Source organism: Antechinus flavipes, chromosome 6, assembly GCF_016432865.1.
Source record: "Antechinus flavipes isolate AdamAnt ecotype Samford, QLD, Australia chromosome 6, AdamAnt_v2, whole genome shotgun sequence".
NCBI classification, from domain to species: domain Eukaryota; kingdom Metazoa; phylum Chordata; class Mammalia; order Dasyuromorphia; family Dasyuridae; genus Antechinus; species Antechinus flavipes.
Window position 1 is genome coordinate 93,948,146 of NC_067403.1, and position 20,123 is coordinate 93,968,268.

At 37.9% G+C, this 20,123-nt stretch overlaps 1 protein-coding gene across 1 annotated transcript in view; it reads left to right on the plus strand.

Moving 5' to 3' along the window:
- Nucleotides 1–5,701: 5,701 nt before the first annotated feature.
- TMA16 (translation machinery associated 16 homolog) overlaps nt 5,702–20,123 on the plus strand; it is a 78,906-nt gene continuing 64,484 nt past the window's right edge. The window contains exon 1 of the mRNA XM_051967078.1: nt 5,702–6,166. Within this exon, the coding sequence (XP_051823038.1) occupies nt 6,164–6,166 (3 nt within the window). The 5' untranslated portion in view covers nt 5,702–6,163. The remainder of the gene's footprint in view (nt 6,167–20,123) is intronic.

The following is a 20,123-nucleotide window of genomic DNA, read 5'->3' on the forward strand; positions in this document are numbered from 1 at the left end:
TTTAATATTGGCTAAGAAATATACTAGTTGATCAGTGGAATAGGTTAGGTTCAAAAGACAAAATAACTTAAATAATCTAGTGTTTGACAAACCCAAAGACCCCAGCTTTTGGGATAAGAATTCATTGCTTGACAAAAACTGCTGGAGAAATTGGAAATTAGTATGACAGAAACTAGGCACTGACCCACACTTAACACCATATACCAAGATAAGGTCAAAATGGGTTCATAATCTAGGCATAAATAATAAGATTACAAATAAATTAGAAGAACATAGAATAATTTACCTCTCAGACCTGTAGAGGAGGAAGGAATTTGTGACCAAAGAAGAACTAGGGATCATTATTGATCACAAAATAGAACATTTTGATTATATCAAATTGAAAAACTTTTGTACAAATAAAACTAAGGCAGACAAGATTAGAAGGGAAGCAATAAACTGGGGAAACATTTTTCCAGTCAAATGTTCTGATAAAGGCCTCATTTCCAAAATATATAGAGAATTGACTCTAATTTAAAAGAAATCAAGTCATTCTCCAATTGATAAATGGTCAAAGGATATGAACAGACTATTTTCAGATGAGGAAATTGAAACTATTTCTAGCTTTATAAAAAGATGCTCCAAGTCATTATTAATCAGAGAAATGCAAATTAAGACAACTCTGAAATACCACTACACACTTGTCAGATTAGCTAGAATGACAGGAAAAGATGATGCTGAATGTTGGAGGGGATGTGGGAAAACTGGGACACTGATACATTGTTGGTGGAATTGTGACTACATCCAGCCATTCTGGAGAGCAATTTGGAACTATGCTCAAAAAGTTCTCAGAGTATGCATACCCTTTGAGCCAGCAGTGTTATTACTGGGCTTATATCCCAAAGAGATACTAAAGAAGGGATAGGGACTTGTATGTGCAAGAATGTGGCAGCCTTCTTTGTAGTGGCCAAAAACTGGAAACATAGTGGATCCCCATCAAATGGAGAATGGCTGAATAAATTGTGATATATGAAGGTTATGGAATATTATTGTTCTGTAAGAAATGACTAGCAGGAGGATTTAAGCAAAGCCTGGAGAGACTTACATGAACAGATGCTGAGTGAAATGATCAGGACCAGTAGATAATTATATACTTCAATAGCAATACTATATGATGATCAATTCTGATGGACATGGCTCTTTTCAACAATGAAATGAACCAAATCAGTTCTATTTGTTCAGTAATGAATAGAAGCAGCTACACTCAGCAAAAGAAGTCTATTTTATGGGTAAATTTATACCATTCCCTTTCTAAACTATAATTTCTTTTTGTATATTTTTCTCCTTCCTATTTTTTTCTTTTTCTTCTACTTACCCTATTCTTATCCCTCTTCATTCTTTTATTTCTATCTACAACCTTGCCTTCTTTTCTTTAACTTACTCACTCTTCTAAATTTTTTTCCTTTATGCTCCTGTCCTCTTATTTCTTTCTGAATTTAGAAAATGTCTGTTTATGTATGTATTTATGTATGTATGAATATATATGTGTGTGCATATATATATGTACATATATATATTTCCCTCTTTAACCCATTCATGATGAGTACGATTTCAGCACTATTTATTCTTCCCAAGTAGTTTCCTTTGTGCCTATTTTTTTTCCTTTTTTGCCTCATTTGTATGAAATAATTGCTCCTTTTCATCTCTCCCTATACAGTTTTATACTTTTTTTAGAATCATTCTATCATATTCAGCTCAGTCCAAACCTTTTTTTCAAACTACCCAAATAAAAATGACAGTCGTATAAGAACTGATAATAGTCCTTAATTTTTCTCCTGGATATTATGTCAAATTTTCTCTTAAGTTCTACTGTTTCTGTCACAAATATCCAAAAACCTTTCAGCTCATTAAATGTCCTGTTTTGTTTTTTTTTTTTTTTTTCCTATTCAGGACTCTATTTAACTTTGCTAGATAAGTTACCCTTGCTCATAGCATCAGAAATCCTTAATCATTCGCCAATAAGTTGACCACCATGCTCTATAACCATATCAACTGTTTAGACATACCATAGAGATCGGCCAGTAAGAAAGCATCAATAGGATGCAGAGCAGGTTACTGAATTGCAAACCATAGAAGGTACTTTCTCCATTGGGTCCTGTGCCCTTTTTTTCTTTGCTTACAGGGGTGAACTTATAATAGTTGCAACATTATTACCATACATTAATCCCCACCCTCCACATCCCTTGTTTTTCTGTAGACATTCTGAGTAACTACATAAGCAGTTCCACTAAGGCTTAGGATCTCCCCTTGTTAGCAAACTCCTCCTATAATCTCAAAATTTACATATCTTGTAGTGTAATCTTCACCATTTACTCTATAAAAATTCCTGTGTTACTTTGCTACAGGATCCTTCTTAACTCCTTCAGGGAACCTGATCTGCCTACTCAGTGTGTAAAATAGAATTAAAATGCTTTTGCTTGGGTTGGAGACTGTCTGAGTCTGAATTCTTTCAGATACAACACAGAGATACACTGTTACCTCTACAATTTCCACAGAAGTCTTCCTCAGTAAAAGCTTTACAAATACTTGTTGCCTGCCTCCCTCCCTCTTACCTCTTTCCCCAGAAAGTGGTATGGGGAAGAATGTGCCTCTGAAATGTTGAGGGAACATATTTATATTTTTGCTTTTGCTATCTGTTCACAGTAAATGTTTCTTTTAAAAGGGAACTGACTTCTTAGTGACACCTAAGAATGGAGGAAATAACTGGCAGGGTTTCAAACATAAAGAAATAGAGAAGAGGCACCCCCAAATCTGTTTAGGTATTTTTAGAAATCTGGGGGAGCAATATATATGGTTTAGTTATGGAATAGTGAGCCAAAGCATGCTGATTTACAGAGAAATAGTTTTTACTTTTTCAAGCTCTGTTAGTACACTCTCACTTGGACTTAGAGTGAGGAAGAGAGGAGTATTTTCTCTTATTTTCACAAGCCCACTGCAAGGTTCATTGCATTTATATGATAGCAAAAAGGTATACTCGGCCTAGGCAAACCTGGGATTTGCAAACATCTGGCTAACTCTTCTATTTGTTGTTGCATTCCTTGAAGTCACCAAACATTTATCCTGAGAAATGTTTCTAGCCTTAAGAGGAGCTTTATGATTCTGAAAAGTTTGGGAGAAGAAAAACCATTGACAGAAGAATCTGCAGCTAAGAACACTTGAGTCATATATCGTAGAGGACTGGAGATATTGAGGAACTCTGAAAAAAAGTATACCTGAAGCAAAGATACTTACAGCAGGATGTTAACTCGGTGTGATTAATGAGATGATGGTTCTCTAGTTCACATATACTTAGTACTTAGTATGGTGATTTAATGGTTCTCTAGTTCACACATCTCAGTGTGCTGTAGTGATGTAATTGTAGTAAGATATATAAAGGCTGAGATGACTGGAAATGAGACATTCCATTTTTGACCACCCTCCTGGTGGCTCTCTTGCCTCCTGCACTCCTCCACTAAGATCAAGGCTGGGTCAGACTGTGACAAACACAGACTGTGAAAGAGACAGACTGTGAAGGAATTAATAAAGACTTTAGACTCTATTCTTGACTATCTTCATGGTATCTATCCTGCTGAGAACAAGTCCCATCCCAAGGTCCTCCAGAAAGCTAGCTGGGACATTATAATATGTGATTGGCTGAAGATGGTAGTTCTCTGAACAGGAAAGATCTGAAGTCAGTAAGAAGAATCTGATGAACAGAATCCGAAGTTGTTTTTACATCTCAGAAGAGTCTAATAAGAGTAATGAGTTTCTGCTTTCTGTTTTATTTATCAAAGTAACTTAAGTCTTTGCAGTTTTAAGAATTTCTTTTGAGATGGAAAAAAAATAGTTGTCCTGTACCTGATTGGGTACATTTTTCAAGAAGGGACCCAATTATCCTTTATAATGATGTAAACATTAATCCTATTCAAGTTCAGGGATAGAGATTTTTCCAAAATTTCCAGGTAGAGGCAATGAACCAGATAATTCAAGGAAAAAACTTACTCTTTCTCTTTGGGGTTAGATTCAGCCTAAAGAATTAATCTAGGTCCATTTGAGCCCAGAGCCATTTCTGTAAGTAGTGCCTTTTGGGACATGAGAACATAGAAATATATATGCATATCAAAAAAAAATCTGTTGTACAATAATAATAAACAGAGAGCAAGGAAAATTGGGTTCTAATTCTACTTGAAATTATCCATTTGTTCTTACATAAGTCCCTCGTGGTTTGCTTTTTTCCCCTGAATAGTTTGTATTTCTGTTGCTTTAAGGATCAAATAAAAAAGTCCTGTTTAGTGTTCAAAACTTTTTATAACACAGTCACCCTTCTCCTCCCTCCTTCCAGTTTTATACCAAATTGCTTCTACTTACTCTTCAAACCTGTAACTTGGCTTTTTTGCTGTTCCTCCAACAACTTCCATTTAGAATTTCTCTTCAACACTTCAACACATTCCTCTTCTTTCTACCTCCTGGCTTCAAGCCTTTCCCAATCCCTAGTAATTCTAGTTGCTTTTCTCATTTATTTCCTTTTTTCTCTGTATATATAACCCATTTGTAGATTTGTTGTATGTTATCTCCCCCCTTAGACTGTGAGTTTCTTTAGGTCTCAGCCTCTCTTTTGTGTCTTTTTGTATCTTCAGCACTTAGCACAATGCCTGATATTTAGTATATCCCTAATCAAGTCTATTTATTGACTGGTTGACTTGATAACCTGTGGGATCCTATCTAGGACTAACATTCTATAGTGTTGGATATGAACTGTGGCCCCCAAAATATATTAAATTCACAGAATCATAAATTTAGACAGGAATATTCAACACATTTGCTTTCTGCTAGGAAATACTTGGGATTCCCAAATAAAGTAGAAGAGTTTCATTGATTCAGAGAATATTAAGTGCTGGAAGCATCTCTAGTGATTTACTTAATCTAGGGGTTCTTAAAATTAAACTGGCTTCTTTTGATAAGTAGATTTCAATATAATTTGTTTTTCTTTGAGATCCTATGCATTTACTTTATGTATTTTTAAATACTATTAGAAAGAAGCCACTGACTTCACCAGATTATCAAATGGGTGGGTCCATGGCACACAAAAAAAGATTAACAAGTCCTGGTTTTGTCCAACTCCCATCATTTTACAAAAGGGGAAACAGGATCAGCTCGCAAAGGGTGGAATTTTGAGTCTTTAAATTCAAAGTCAGAAGATATTGGGAAGAAAGTGAGAATACAAAGGGGGAAACTGAGGTTACAGACAAAAAATAAGTTTAAAAAATTTGAAAAAAAAAAGCTTTGGACTTCTGGTCTTTTCAGGACACCTTGTATCTATTTCTGAGGGTGCATTGCTGTGACCCATGAGTAGGCCAAGCAGTCCTCCTTTCCTCCCTCTCTTCTTTCCTCCTTTCTCCTTTTTTCTTTCTTTCTTTCTCTTTCCTTTTTTCTTTCCTTCCTTCCTTCCTTCCTTTCTTTCCTTTTTTCTTTCTTTGTCTTTCCTTTTTTCTTTCCTTCCTTCATTTCCCTTTTCTTTCTTTCTCTTTCCTTTTTTCTTTCCTTCCTTTCTTTCCCTTTCCTTTTTTCTTTCCTTCCTTCCTTTCTCTTTCCTTTTTTCTTTTCTCTTTCCTTTTTTCTTCCTTTCTCTTTCCCTTTTCTTTCCTTCCTTCCTTTCTCTTTCCTATTTTTTTTTTACTCTTTCCTTTTTTTCTTTCCTTCCTCTTTCCTTTTTTTCTTTTCTTCCTTCCTTTTTCTTTCTCAACATTCATCTAAGCAGGATTCATCCGTTTCCGGAACCATAGAATTAAGTCTTCGGTCATGGGGGGAATGTAATCGAAGAGACCTGCCCCACGGCATTCCGAGTTTTCAGACTAAAGATGGTGTGGCAATTCTATTCCCAACCGCTTCCCGCTATTAGGGCCGTCTCCGAACCAGAGGCGAGCCTGCCTAGACCTTCCGGCTCCTCATCTCGGCCTGGTTCTCTCAGGAAGAGGCCGGAACGCGTCGGGCGCCGGGGGACATTTTAGGAGGTTGCACTTAACTCCTCTTCCGGTGTCTCCCGGCACTTTTACCCCCGGCGCACGTGGGTTCCCGAGAAGTTTTGTCCGGGCTCTGGGCACCTAGTACGGGGACCGCGAGCTCGGGCGGCGGCACCGACGTCACCATGGTGAGTACGCGGAGGGTGGGGCAAGGATATTATGGGAGGGGGCGCTCGGCCTCCAGCCGGGAGGAAGGAAAAGGGAACTTTCGGAATTAGTGCGGGGAGGCGGGGCTGCCCCCAGAAGTCCGGGGACGGACCCTGGGGTGTCCCGGGGCACTGCGGGTTGGCTCCGAGGGAGAGGGAAGTTCCAGTCCCGTCCCAGCGCTCAGTTAGCCAGTGCCCGTCATATCGTAGGCGCTGAATGAATTAGCTGCTTCCATGTAGATCTTAGAATGTCAGAACTTGGCAGAAAGGTAAACTGAGGCCCTGAGAAAGGTTATCTGGGAACAGAGCTAATTAGTGCGCCCAGAACCCAGGTTCCTTTGCGTTTACCAATTGCATCGCCAGTGTTTGCGTTAATGTGTGATGTCTGTGCGGGTGCGTTGCTACATTTTTTATTTTCCGAGCCTTAGCTTTCTCATCTGTTAAATAGGTATAATAATAAGAAGTCATCGTGTATTTATTAAGTGCTTCCTATATGTCATTCTCTGAACAGTACCCGGGACCTTGTAGGTGCTTAATAAATGCTGACTGACTGCCAGGACCTACACAAAGTGCCTGAGTACTATCGTATATAGTTTGCTTTGTATATATTCGTACTTTGTCTCGCCCGTTAGATTGTAAGCTTACTGAGGTCAGGGGGGTGGGAAAGAAGTAAAAGCATTTAGTAAGCACTTACCAGGTGCCAAGCACTGTGCTGAGCACTATAGAAGGATTATCTAACCCCGAGGTATCCCCATTTTACTTTTTTTTCCCCCATTTTTTAACCTCTTATTGTATTCTCAACGCACACCTTACTAGCAATTGTGGATGCTTAATTAATGATGTTTGAATTGATTTGAAACCGGCTCCTCCATCCCTCTCCTTCAGCAGAGGCTAATGGGGATAAGAGCACCAATATCACAAGGTTATTGGAGAGATCAAATGGGGAGATGCATCTCCACTTGAGTTTCTTCATTTGTTAAATGAAGATAATAATAACTCCTACTTTCCAGGGAACTAGGGCAGCAAGGTGGTGCAGTGGATAGAGCCTGGTAGCCCAAGTCAGGAAGACCTGAGTTCAAATGCTATCCTGACACCTGAGACAAGTCACTTATTCATGTTTTTCTCAGTTTCTTCATCTGAAAAATGAGCTGGGGAAGGAAATAACAAATCACTCCAGCATCTCTGGCTGCAAATGAAGTTTCATGAGACTGAAAATGACTGAAAAACAACAAACATTTATATAGTGCTTACTCTGTGCTAGATGCTGTGCTTAAGTGCACAATTTATTATCTCATTTGATCTTCACAGCAGCCTGGGAGGTAGTTAGTTCTCTTACCCCATTTTACAGATGAGGAAACCCAGGCAAATACATTAAGTGATTTGCCTAGGGCCACACAGCTAGGAAGAATCTGAGGTAGCATTTGAAGTAGGGTCTTATTAACTTTATATCCTCTGTCCTAGTCACTGGGCCACCTAGCTATACCACCAAAGGTAACTCCCAAAAGTATCCAAAGATACATGAATAGAGTGGTGGAAGAGGAAACAGAAGACTAATTCAAATTCTGCCTCAGACTCCAACTAGCTTTACAACTAGCTCTACAACTCCAGACAAGTCACTTAAAGCTCTGTATTATTTAGTTTCCTCAAAAGTAAATTGGGGATGGGGATGTACTGTCAATAAGAGCACCAGCCATTCCTGAGTTCAAATCCAGCCTTGGACACTTAACACTTCCTAGTTGTGTGATCCAGGGTCACTTAACCCCAACCGTCTCAGCAAACCAAAAAATAAAATAAAATACAAGTGCTTGTTTAAAAAAAAAAATAAAAAAAAAAAAAAGCAAAAATGGGGCTACCTCAGGGTTAGATAATACTTATATTCAGCACAGTGCTTGGCCCCTGTTAGGTGCTTGTTAAATGCTTTTACTTTTTCTCATCCCTATAATTCATCTGTAGAAACTGGTATAAGCTGAGGTTCTATGAATGCCACTTTCCCTACCCCCTGGCCTCTTTATGACTTGGTAATGCGGGACCAGTCCTACCCTTTGGGAATGCTAGATGGCCTGGGATTAGAATCTCAGCTCAGATTTATAACTTGTTACCTTGGGCCTTTTAATCTCTTTCCTCTTAGGCAAAGTAGAGAAAATTTATGTTATCTGCATCAGAATCAGTGTTAAGCTTAAAAGAAAACTTAGCTACTTTCTCTCCTCAGGGACTCCATGGCTACCAATGCTTCCTTACTCTGGATCCTGAAATCCTTGAACTCCGGATGTAACATGAGTTACATTACTTATTATGTTATTAATTAGCCGTACCTTTGATAAATAGAATGTGATGTCTTTGAGGGAAGGGACCTGAATCTTTGCCTTTGTATCTCCAGCAGCTAGCACGGTACCTGGCACAGAGTAGACAATAAATTTGTAGTCAGGTCTTTAATAGGTGAGCCACCTGTGCAGTTGGAGCTAAGTTTACAGAGTAATTTGAAAGAGATGGAAAGTATGGAAAGTCATTGAGATCTGGCTTCTCTTCCTGACTTTTCCCCTAGCCTTGGGAAAATCACTGTTTCTAGAGAATTGTGAGGCATTCACTGAACTACACGATGGTGAAGGGATATGCTTTAAATTTTAGAGCTGAAATTGAAACCATTCTTCCAGTTGAGTTTCTTCTGGTCCAGGGAGTTGTTAAAGAGAAGGACCTTTCGGGGCTTCCTCTTGTTGGAATAAGAATACACTTATTCCTGATGCCATCATCCAAGGCCATGTTGGTGGGAAATTGGGTGGTGGTGGGTCAAGATTTTTGTGTGTGTGTGCCTCTGCTTTTCAGAGAAATTGGGGCCCCTGTTCTGATGTAATTTTTCTCTTGAAAACTGAGTTTTTACAGTGGGTAAAGGAGACTTCGATTCAGTCAACAAATATTAAATAACATGACCAAGCACTGTGAGTGCTGGGAATACTAAGCTGATAAACTGTGTTTGCCCTCAAGAAATTCGTGGTCTACTGGGAGATGCTAAAAGTTTGTATTCAGCCTATATGAAGGAGAAGAGAAGGGGAGAGAAAAACTTAATAAATGTTGATTGATTGATTCTACTTACACAAGGTATCCCCCAAAGTCTTAGAGCAATTTTAAGTTTCAAGCTTATATACTTTTCTCCTTCTTGTTACTTCTCTCTATTGCTGCATTCTTATTGTCTTTATCCCCATTGCTCAACTTGTGGCACTTAATAAACGCTTGTTGATTGATTCTAATGGGATGTAAGTACATATAGTATATGTAGAACAAATATACATTTTAAAAAAGGAATAAATACACTGAGGTTAGATTCAGAGTAGTTGGGGGGTATTAACAATTTGGAGGATGGTGTTTGAGGTGACTCTCAAAGAATTCTGTGAATTAGAATTCTGCACGAGGTAAGTACATAATCCAGGAATGGAGGATAGCTAGTATAAAGGTAGGAGTGTGAGAAGGAACAGATGGCCATTTGGCCCAGATCAGAGTGTGAGGGGGAATAATTCACAATAAAGTATGAGAGGTGAGTTGGAGCCTGGTCATGAAGGACTTTAAAGTTAAAAAGAATTTATATTTTATCTTAGCATTAATACGTTTATTTAGTAGAATGGTGATACAGTCACATCTGCAGTTAAGATTTGACAACTGTGGAAGGACAGATTAGAGAGGAAAGACTTGACAGGCAATGAGTAGTCAAGGTAAATGCAATGAAAAAGCTATTGCACTAGTCCAGGGGACAGGTGATCGGACCCTGGAATTCAAGTTGATTTCTCTGAGAGTAGGAAAAAAGGGAACATCTGAAGGGCATAGAAATCATCCCTTTTCATATGGCTGCATGAGGATTGAGGAGCAGTCTGAGGAAAGTGGAGGATGAATCTGAGGTTGCAAACCTGAGGGTCTGAGAGAATGGCAACGGCCTCAAGTGAAATATGGAGGTTTGGAGGAAGGCAGAGTATAGTTAAGAAGATAATGATGTGAGGAAGAGAGAGAGAGAATATGGAGAATACAAATGTGAATACACAGAAGGACAAGGACAGAGCTCTGGAGGCTACTGAGGCTTAGGAGATAATTCATGGATGTTGACCTGCTAAGTAGGTTAGGAAAGTAGTCACCTAGCATTTATGAACCATTTACTGTGTCAGGCATTATCCTAAAGTATTAAGAGTTCTTTCACAGATCTCAATCTGATGGGAGGGCGAGATAACTTTCAAAAAACTATGTACAGTCAAGATAAGTACTGGAGGCAATCTCTGAAGGAAGGCTCCAAGAATAAGAAGGACTATGTCAGACTTCTTGCAGAAGCTGGGCTTTTAGTTGAGTTATAAAGGAATTCAATGAGGAAGCAGAGAATTCCAGATATAGAGGGACAGCTAGGGAAACCGCCCAGTGGAATATTTTGTTCAGGAGCATCAAAGAGTCCCCTGTCTCTGGATAGCAGAGATCTTTGAGGTTAGCGGTACAGAGGAGCAGAGTTGGAAGGAATAAGAGGACCGAAAAATTGTGGGGCAGGTGTGACTTGTGTGTCAAAAGGTAGTTTGAGGGAAGTGCAGAAGGCAAGTCAACACATTTTAAGGATTGACAGACAGGGCCTGGTCTTGTTTGTGGACATCAGGGAAGGAGAATGTGAAGATACAAGAAAGGAGTGTGGATGACTGAAGGTGCTGGCTCTCTGAGGAGGTGCTGGGGAAGGTGAGCAAGTAGAAGCCTTAACTTTGTCTCAGAGAAAGGTGGATTCATTTGAGATGGGAACAGAGATGCAGAGAAAGTGAGATAACAGAGAAAGTGAGGTATTGAGGGAGAAAAGGGAAGTTCATTTTGGATAGCCTCTGTGGTCTTGGGATGATAGGATGTGAAATTCCCATTCACCTGGAAGGGCTACTATATATAGAATGAGAATATAGAATGTTGACACCCTCAAGATCAAAAAAAATTGTTTTTGTTTCTGCTTTTATATACCTATTGTTGGCATTTAATATATGTCTGGCCTATATTATGACCTTAATAAGTGGAGGTTGACTTGAATTGAGATAAAATGACTGGGTTTGGAATAGTATCTACTGTGAATATAATGGAAATTCAGTCAGAGAAGAATAAAAGGATTTCTGTAGAGCCCTGAGTACCAGCTGAAATTTATTACCATATGTTTGTATTGGGAACAAATGTTCACAGGTGTTTGACTTCCAGCAGTAAGAGAGTAGGGGCAGAGAAGGTAGGCAAAATCCCGGGTTGGGTTTTGGCAGGATATGAGGAACAGTTAGGAAAAGGGAGCAAGGGAATCAAGAGGAGAGTTAAGAATAAAAATAATTATAATCCTTGGATCTGGACTGTAGAAGGGGGGGAAATGAGGCCAGATAGCAGGAGAGAAAAACACTGAAAACAGAGGTAGGTTAAGTGCCTGGAGGAGGTTGAGGGAAAAGGGGGGGTCATAATCAGGATGAATATTAGGCTTGGGAAGAATGAGATTGGTGGGAATGACCTCCTGTCTTTCAAGAGAAGAATTCCAGTGTTCTGGTTCATGAAAGGAGGATTTTTATGGGTGATAGAAAGCTCAGGAAAGGACATGACTATCTCTGTGTTGGACTGAAATAGAATGAAAATGTAGATCAAGAGAGTTGGGTTTTGAGGAATGCTGTTATGAATGAAGGCATGGATTGAGGTGGAGAAGCAGACTGAAAGTAGGGTCTTAAACTTCTTTAGAAAGATAGGAGAATGACCTGAAGGCTGGTAAATTTGGTTTGGATGGGATGAAATAGATTTTTTAAAGTAACACTCAAAGGAGGGGAGATTGCTAAATGAGATTAATGTGAAGAAAATCTGGATGGGTCAGCGGAGAACCTAAAAGGGTGTGAGAAGCAGCATCAAGTACTAGGTAAATATAATGGCCAGGGAGAGGGAGAGTAGATTTTGAGCTGTGGGGCCTGTTGGAGGAGTCAGTTTTCAGGGAGTGAATAATATGGAAGGTATAGGAGATGAAGAGATCAATTAATAGGCATTTAGGTACTGACAAAGTACTAGGCACAGATGCTAGATGGTAGATAAAGGACAAAAGTTTATAATAGAATGTGATTGGAGGGCAAACTACATTGGAAAAGAAAGAAAAAGTTTAGAGTAGATGGGGAGGAGAGAGAAGTGAAAATGAGAGAGTAGATTTTTCTTCTAATTCGCAAGGTTTGAGAAGTTAGTGGTATGGAAAAATTAAGCAATTGAATTTAATAAGCATTTATTGATTGTCTACTGGATATAAAGTATTAGACAAAGTGACAAAATTGAAACTGCCCCTGTCTCAAGGAACTTATGGTCTTCTGAGGGGTGCAACTTGGATGCAAGCAAGAATGTATCCAAAATAAATGCAGAGTAGTTGGGGGGGAGCACTAATTAATGGAAAAATTAGCAAAGGCCTCTTTGTGAGCTCCATTGAACTTTAGAAGATGCTTGGTATTCTGAGAGATGGAAGAGAGATGCAATGCTGTTGGAACCTGGGAAAGAGATGAGGACTAGAAATGTAGATATGGGATTTGTCTTCATAGAGATAATAGTTCAACCAGTGGGTGATTGAATTGCAAAGTGAGGGAAAGGAATACCTAGGATGTACCCCTTACAGTAAGCCACATATCGGGGCTGGAACATTGAGAAGTACCATTTGGCTGGGGCTTCCACCCTCAAAAGAATGAGGCTCATTAATTTTATTTCATCAGGGAGGAAATGGGGGAGTAGGTATCTGGTGATCAGATCTCCAGGGTCTCCCTGAGAATGTCCTATATGTACATCATGGATTTGGCTCCTTCTGAGTCTCTGTCATGTCCTTCTGACAGCCAGAAGCTCAAGACCTCTTTTGGAAATTCTGTAATGCAAGCCCTTGTGTGCCTCAGGCCCCAGCAGACTATTTCATCTTAATCTTGAGAATTCAGTTTTACTTGACATTTTGCCTTGCATACTTTTAAGTTGGTTGCATGATCTCAGGCAGGATGTTTTTATCTATGAGTGTTCCCAAGTATGGTTGCTTCTGGATTCCTCTGGTATCTGTGATCAGTGGTTGTCTAAACTTGATTTAAAGGGGAAATAAACCCCATAACTCATTTTACAGATATAATGACAGATTAGCGACTTGAATGATTGGTGTAGCCCCCCAGATTTCTAGTTATCTCTTGAAGTGGCTTCCTTCAGAATATTTGCTTTTTATTTCCAGTACTGGCAGTGCCACCTGGCATACACCAACACCAGAGATTATAGCCGTTGTCATTCCTTGTTTGCTGTTCTGTGAATCAGAAGAAAACCTGAAAGCTTTCCTCAAAAGGTTGAATTGAGGAAGAAGAAATTTGCTGCAAATTGTTTTTCCATACTTATTTTATACAGCACCCCTTTTAAATGCTCTATATTCCAGCAAAACTAAAAGTGATGAGCTACTGAGTATTTGAGGAAAATTTGAGGAGGGGGAGAATTCTTATCTGGGGATATCAGAGGAAGCCTAATGGGGAAAATATGGCATAGCTGAGAAAGGTGTGCATTCCTGATGTGGGGAACAACCTGCATGGACACCAAGAGAAGGAGGAGAGAAGTGGAAGATTCAGTCTGGAGTAGAAGTTAAATTTGACTGAAATGTAAATGGGTGAAGGAAATGCAATAAATCTAGAAGGACTTTTTTGCAGGCAGTCTGGACAGGTCCTATCCTGCTAAGCTAGAATGTGGATGATACCCTAGCAGCCATAGGGACCTACTGAAGGTTTCTGAATAGGGAATTGACGTGGTCAGACATGTATTTGAAAGATTATTTTGACAGCTGTATAAAAGATGGACTGGAGCAGAGAAAGACTGGAACCCAGGAAATCAAGTTAGGAAGCTATTATAGTAGTTTAGATTAGAGGTAATGAGGGTTTGAACTAGGAGAGGGACTTTGTTAGTGGAGAGAAAGTGATGACAAATGATTATTAGAACATGGGAGCCAAGGTCATTTCTTATTCCCCCATCTCCCTCTCTCTCATTACTGTAATATGCAAAATTTCAGGCTTCGGTGCCATCAAAAAAAATTTGGAAATTGAGAGAAAGGTCAGTTTTAATGTAGAAAACGATGAGCTTTGTTTTGTCCATGTTCAATTTGGGGTGTTAGTGGAATATTAGTTGAGGTGCCTGTCCAAAAGGCAATTCAAAATGCAGAAGAATAGGGGAGTGTGTGTGTGTGTGTGTGTGTGTGTGTGTGTGTGTGTGTGTGTGTGATAGAGAGACACAGAGAGAGTGAGAGAAGGTAAGAGTGAGTCATTTGCAGAGGTGTGATAATTGAACTGATGAGAACGGATAAAATCACCAAGGGAGAAAATGAAGAAAGAAGACAGATTAGAACAGAGCCTTGGGGAGGACACCCACACTGAAGGTGGGAGGGTGATGATTAACTAGTCATTCAGTCAACAAGCATTTATTAACCAGCAAAGGAGACCTGGAAGGAATGGTTCACTGGGTAAGGAGAAACAGGTTCAAAGATATAATTGGGGAGATTGGTTTTAGTAAGAAGAAAACTAATCTTCAAGACTGGAGCAGAGGAAAAAAGCATGGTGAAAAAGCAGATTTGAGGCATGGAGGAGGAAAATAAGGGAATTAATGATGGATAACCTTAAATCTCTGTAAATAGGAGATGAGGTCATTTGACAGAGAGTTGGGAGAATTAAAGAAAAGAAAGTTTGGAATGGTCTATTGGGAATGGGAAATCGGTGGATAGGGATTGGAATTGTACTTGTGATTTTATAGCTATAGAGAACTCCTAGGTGAGGCCCTTACACCTAATTCAGATTGTGAATCTTGCTAATAATTTAATTTAGTCTTTGAGAGTTACCTAGAGCAGTGGTGTTAAGCTCAAATAGAAGCATCCCTGCAGGGCTGCACAGTGACTCAGAAAACCACAAATTAATTTTATGTGGTTTTTATTTATTCTGCTAAACATTTTCCAGTTACATTTTAGTCTGGTGGCTAGCCCCGGCCAATTCCACATCTTTGGCCTCCTAGCACTAAGTGATATCTTCAGGTCTTAAGGTCAGGATTGTGTTCCTGGCCTAGAGACCAGCTGTCTATTCTGCCACAACTAAGTCAGTGAAAGGTGAATATAAAGATTTCCATGCATAAGTGGGGGCCAGTTAGAGTTAGATAACAACTATTCCTCCCCTCCACCTTCATCTCCCTTTTCCCATATCACACAGCTCTGCTACTAGGACTTAAAGCTTGGCCTAGTTCCTTTAGTATGGCAACATTAGTTCTACACATCATGAGTTAAATCAGCTTTTGTAGACTAATCCAAGAGTGAGCCTAACTACCATTTAAAGCATTGATTTTTGGGAAGCAGTTTTCTCAGCTCTCAATAGCCATCTCACTAACAAATTAACTTTTAGAACATGGCCTATTTGGAAGTTGGAGACTGACTCTATTTTTGTATTGGTAATGGTAAGGGAGATCTTCTTTCTAACTTATGCCTCCCTCCTGGTTAGAGTGCTCTTTTCTTGATTTAGTTTTGTACCTTGATGGAATTCTTTGTGATGAATTTCCTTGAATCTGCTTTAAAAAGATATTTGCCTGTTCTTTGCTGTTTTTTAGCAACATAATTGTCTGTCACTAGAAAGGACAGTATCTGTTGCAGGAACCCATACAAAGTTATTGTTCTTCTAAGTGCTTAGACACCTTATCAGCCCATTCTTTTTTCAGGGCCAGATCCACGTGACAGAAAATCGATTTCCTCTGGAAACAAGAAATAAATGGAAATGGAAATAGACTTATTTTGTCATACTGACTTGAGCCATAAGGGTTTGTTACTTGCAAAATACAGATACCAAATAAAAATCCGACTAAGAGTTGAAATATGGTGCTGCACTCTCAGTAGCATACTACATTAGTGATAGAAATTCAGGATTTTTTTGAAAGTTGTAAAAACAGCTATTTCTCTGGGTAAATGAGCATCTTTAGATAAAATGTCTTTGATCTTTAAAATAGAGAAACTTTTTTTGGTCATTGCAGTAAATATGACTTACATTTTGGGGACTGGAATAAGTTATCTAATCTATATAGTATTTCTATGTATTGCCATTTCAAAGATGACTCTAGAAAAATCTCTGTTTTTGCTTAAGAATCTTCACAGACAGGTATTCTTTCGTTGGTAAATATTAGAATCTGATCATGAAGTCTGGTGTCCTGTCCTTGGTGAAAATGTTATCATATCCACAAATTGATTCAACTGTTGTATCAGTAATGAGGGGTATTGCTATTGTTAGGATTTTTTTTTTCTTTTTAGTCTGAACCATTGATTTAATTCGTTTGAAAACTCCCTCTATGAATGTAGATAAACAACTCTTCTGAATTGAAAGAAGTTAAGTAAGTTGCCTGCTGGTCACTCAGTATGTGTTAGATACTGGACTTGAATGCAAGTTTTTTGACCCCAAAGTAGGCCTCTATTCACCATGTTGCCTTTTCAATGAGTGAATTTAGAATCAAATTTAAAATATTTGCATTATTCTTACTGATTATTGTTAGAGAATTAAAAAATTGTTCATAATCAAAGTTTGAAACCACTCCTTTTCTTTTGTGAAGTCTAATATTATTATGCAAGTCTTGCATTTTTATTCAAGGCTACTTATAGAATCATAGTTTCAGAATAGGAAGGAATTAAAGTGGCCATCTAGTTTAGGGTTCTGTAAACTACAGCTCTTGTCAAATTCCACACAGGGCCTGTTTTTGGCCTGATAACTAAGAATGACATTTACATTTTAAAATAAAGTTTTGATATATTTAAAAGCATAAAAGCCATTCTTAACTTTCAGGCCATAATAAATAGGTCTTGGACCACATTTGAGTTCTGGGCAGTGCTAACCCTTGATCTGGTCTAACCCATATCTGAAAAAATATACCTACAACAACATATCTAGGGCAATGAAGCCCCATGTGTCAAGAGAGGCTGTTGCTTTGAGGTTTGAAGGGATTCTAACCTCTTCTCCCTATTCTTCTCCAAGAAATACTTCAATTCCTGCCAGGAGAGAAAGTAGGAAGTTAGTCAAAGGCCATTATTCTTCTTTCCTTAGAGAAAAGGTGTACCAGGTTAGAGTTATATCTATTTGCTCCTTCTAGATATTGTTAGTCTGGGGATGTGATCAGTTAAGCTAATTTCTGATCACCTCACATTATTAAGGAAGTGGAGCAAGTCACAAAGCTCTGTAGGTTTGATCCTTTCCCCAACAAATTACCAGTTCTAGACTGAATATGCATATGACTTGGCCAAGAAAATCCACTTATCCAAATAAATAGCAAAACAGAAATCAGAGAAAGTATAATACCAGAATGTATACCAGTACAGTACAGAGTGAAGGAGATATCCCATTGGGAGCACGATAACTCAGCTCAACCAAGAGAGGGAGTCCTAGATCTTCTCACTCAAGGGGAAATCCCCCAAAGTTTCTGTTGAAGCTGGCTAGAAACAGGGACATGATGGAGACTGCCAGTCCCTCTGATGTCTTTTCAGAGTTCTTTTTCCTAACCTGAAGTGGGATGTCCTACTCCAACTTCTCTTTTGAAGCAAGAAACATCTGAAGCAACTTGAAGCACATGAAGATATCTCAGGAACTTAACAGCTCTCTTCTCTTTTGACTAACTCTTTCCTGTCCCTCATATAGGTGCAGGACATTCATTCATCTCCACTAACGGGACAGATTCCCTCACTAATGAAATTTGGGTCTGCAGTTACACCAATAAATAGTCATCCTGACTTTGTTAGATCACCCACCTCTATTGAGTACAGATTTTTAATCTAAGACAGCCATTCTGCTTAGGAGTGGTCTATTTGAAACTCTTTTCTTAAATTGAGCTGTAATCTGTTTCTATAACTTCTCCTTATTGTTCTTATTATATACTTCTTGTATATTTGGGGCTGACTAGAACAAATAGAATACTTCTATATGATCTTAAAAATTTTTGAAAACAACTATCCAGTCTCCTCTTAGTTTTTTTTTTTTTTTTTTTTTTTTTCTCCAAGACAAGTGTCCTTAGTTTCTTCATTGAATTCTTAAGTATGGCATGAATGCAAAATTACTCCACCATTCTGGTTGATGATCTTTAGATGACTCCTTTCTTCTTAAAATGTGGTACTCTGAAAACTCCAGCAATTTTGGAAGAAGAAAACTAGATTTACATAAATCTTCACAAATACCTATTTAAAGTAAATAGTTTTTTTTTTAAAGCAGAATACATATTTTTTATTACCAGTTTTTAATAATTAGCCTGAACTTTCCTTTTGGTTTTATTATTATCATATGGCAGTTAAGAAATAAGCTTGTCTGAGTGCGTGCTTGGTGCCTTCATTTGGCTGGTTGCAAAGACTACTGATAACTTTCAAATGAAATATTCATCTCTTAAGATATATGTATAAATTCTTTCATGCAGAAATTTGTCTGAGTGTTCACAATCAGAGAAGCATTTAGATTTTATCTTGTTACATTTCCCCAATATATACAAAGGATATTGTTTAAGTGGGCAGAATATCATATGTTTGCTTTTGAAAACAACTTTCTTTTACTTAGTGAAAAAGATATAATTGGGTTAGAATACTTTAAAACATATGTGTATGCATTACAGTAGTCTTGGTGATTAATTTGTGTGCCCTGTCCTAGGGGAATATAGTCTGCGAAAGTAGAGGAAGCCTTTGCCTCTTCCCATCGTTTTCTGATTCAACTGACCTATCATTCATTCAACCAGATATATACACACATACTTGCAGGATCTGTGATTTTTGTCAAAAGTACCATCTCTACCCATATTTTAGCCATTTTTATAGTATTTGATGGATGTGAATTATTAATTGCTATATTTTCCAAGTGCTATCTGATCACCTAATGAAATAACTAAGGTAAAGAGTAAATGGATTATACACTGGGGAAAAGCTTAAATGAGTCCAGCAGATTTAGTTTGAGCTTTGGGGGAATGTTTGCCACTGATTGTTCATGCTTTTAATTATAGCTAGTAGTTAACATTTATATAGTACTTGCTATGCATGCTAGTATCCTTACACTGTGCTAAAATTTATTTTATTAAATTATTTCATCTATCTTCACAATAACTCTGAGAACAAAGTACTATTATTATAATACATAATATAAAATATTATCTGTTATTATATAATATAATGTATTATTTTTATTATTTCACATTAGTTCTTATATTTATATTTATGATATAATTATGACATTTCATAATATATATTATATATGTAATATATGAACTTTCATAAAATGGGGATTTTATGAATGAGGAAAATGAGGAAAACAGAAGCTGTGACTTATCCAGCATGACACAACTAGGAAGTCTCTAAAACCTTAGTCTAAATTTGATCTTTCTGACTCCAGGCCAAGTGCTCTATTCATTGCAGCACCTGACTTCTTTTAACAGTCATAGTATGTATCTTGAGTTTTTAATAATCTGAAATTATTGAATTTTCCCAAAAAATATATATTCCTAAATAGGAATATTATCAGCAGTTATGAAAAATTTGCCACACATATGTTATCACATGACTTTTTAAGTGTCTTTTTAAAATCTTTTTTAATAAAAGCTTTTTATTTTTCAAAATACACACAAAGATAGTTTTCAGCATTCATCCTTACAAAACATTGTATCCCAGATTTTTCTCCCTCCCTTCCTCCTAGACAGGAAGTAATCCAAAATAGGTTAAATATGTGCAGTTCTTATAAACATATTTCCACATTTGTCATGCTGCACAAGAAAAATCAGATCCAAAGAAGAAAAAAATCAAGCAAACAGCAACAACAAAAAAGATAAAAATACTATGCTTTGATCCAAATTCAATATCCATAGTTCTCTCTGCATGTGGATGGCTCTTTCCATCACAAATCTATTGAAATTACTTTGAATCACTTCATTATTGAAAAGAATCATGTTCTTCAGGAATAATAGTTCAGTT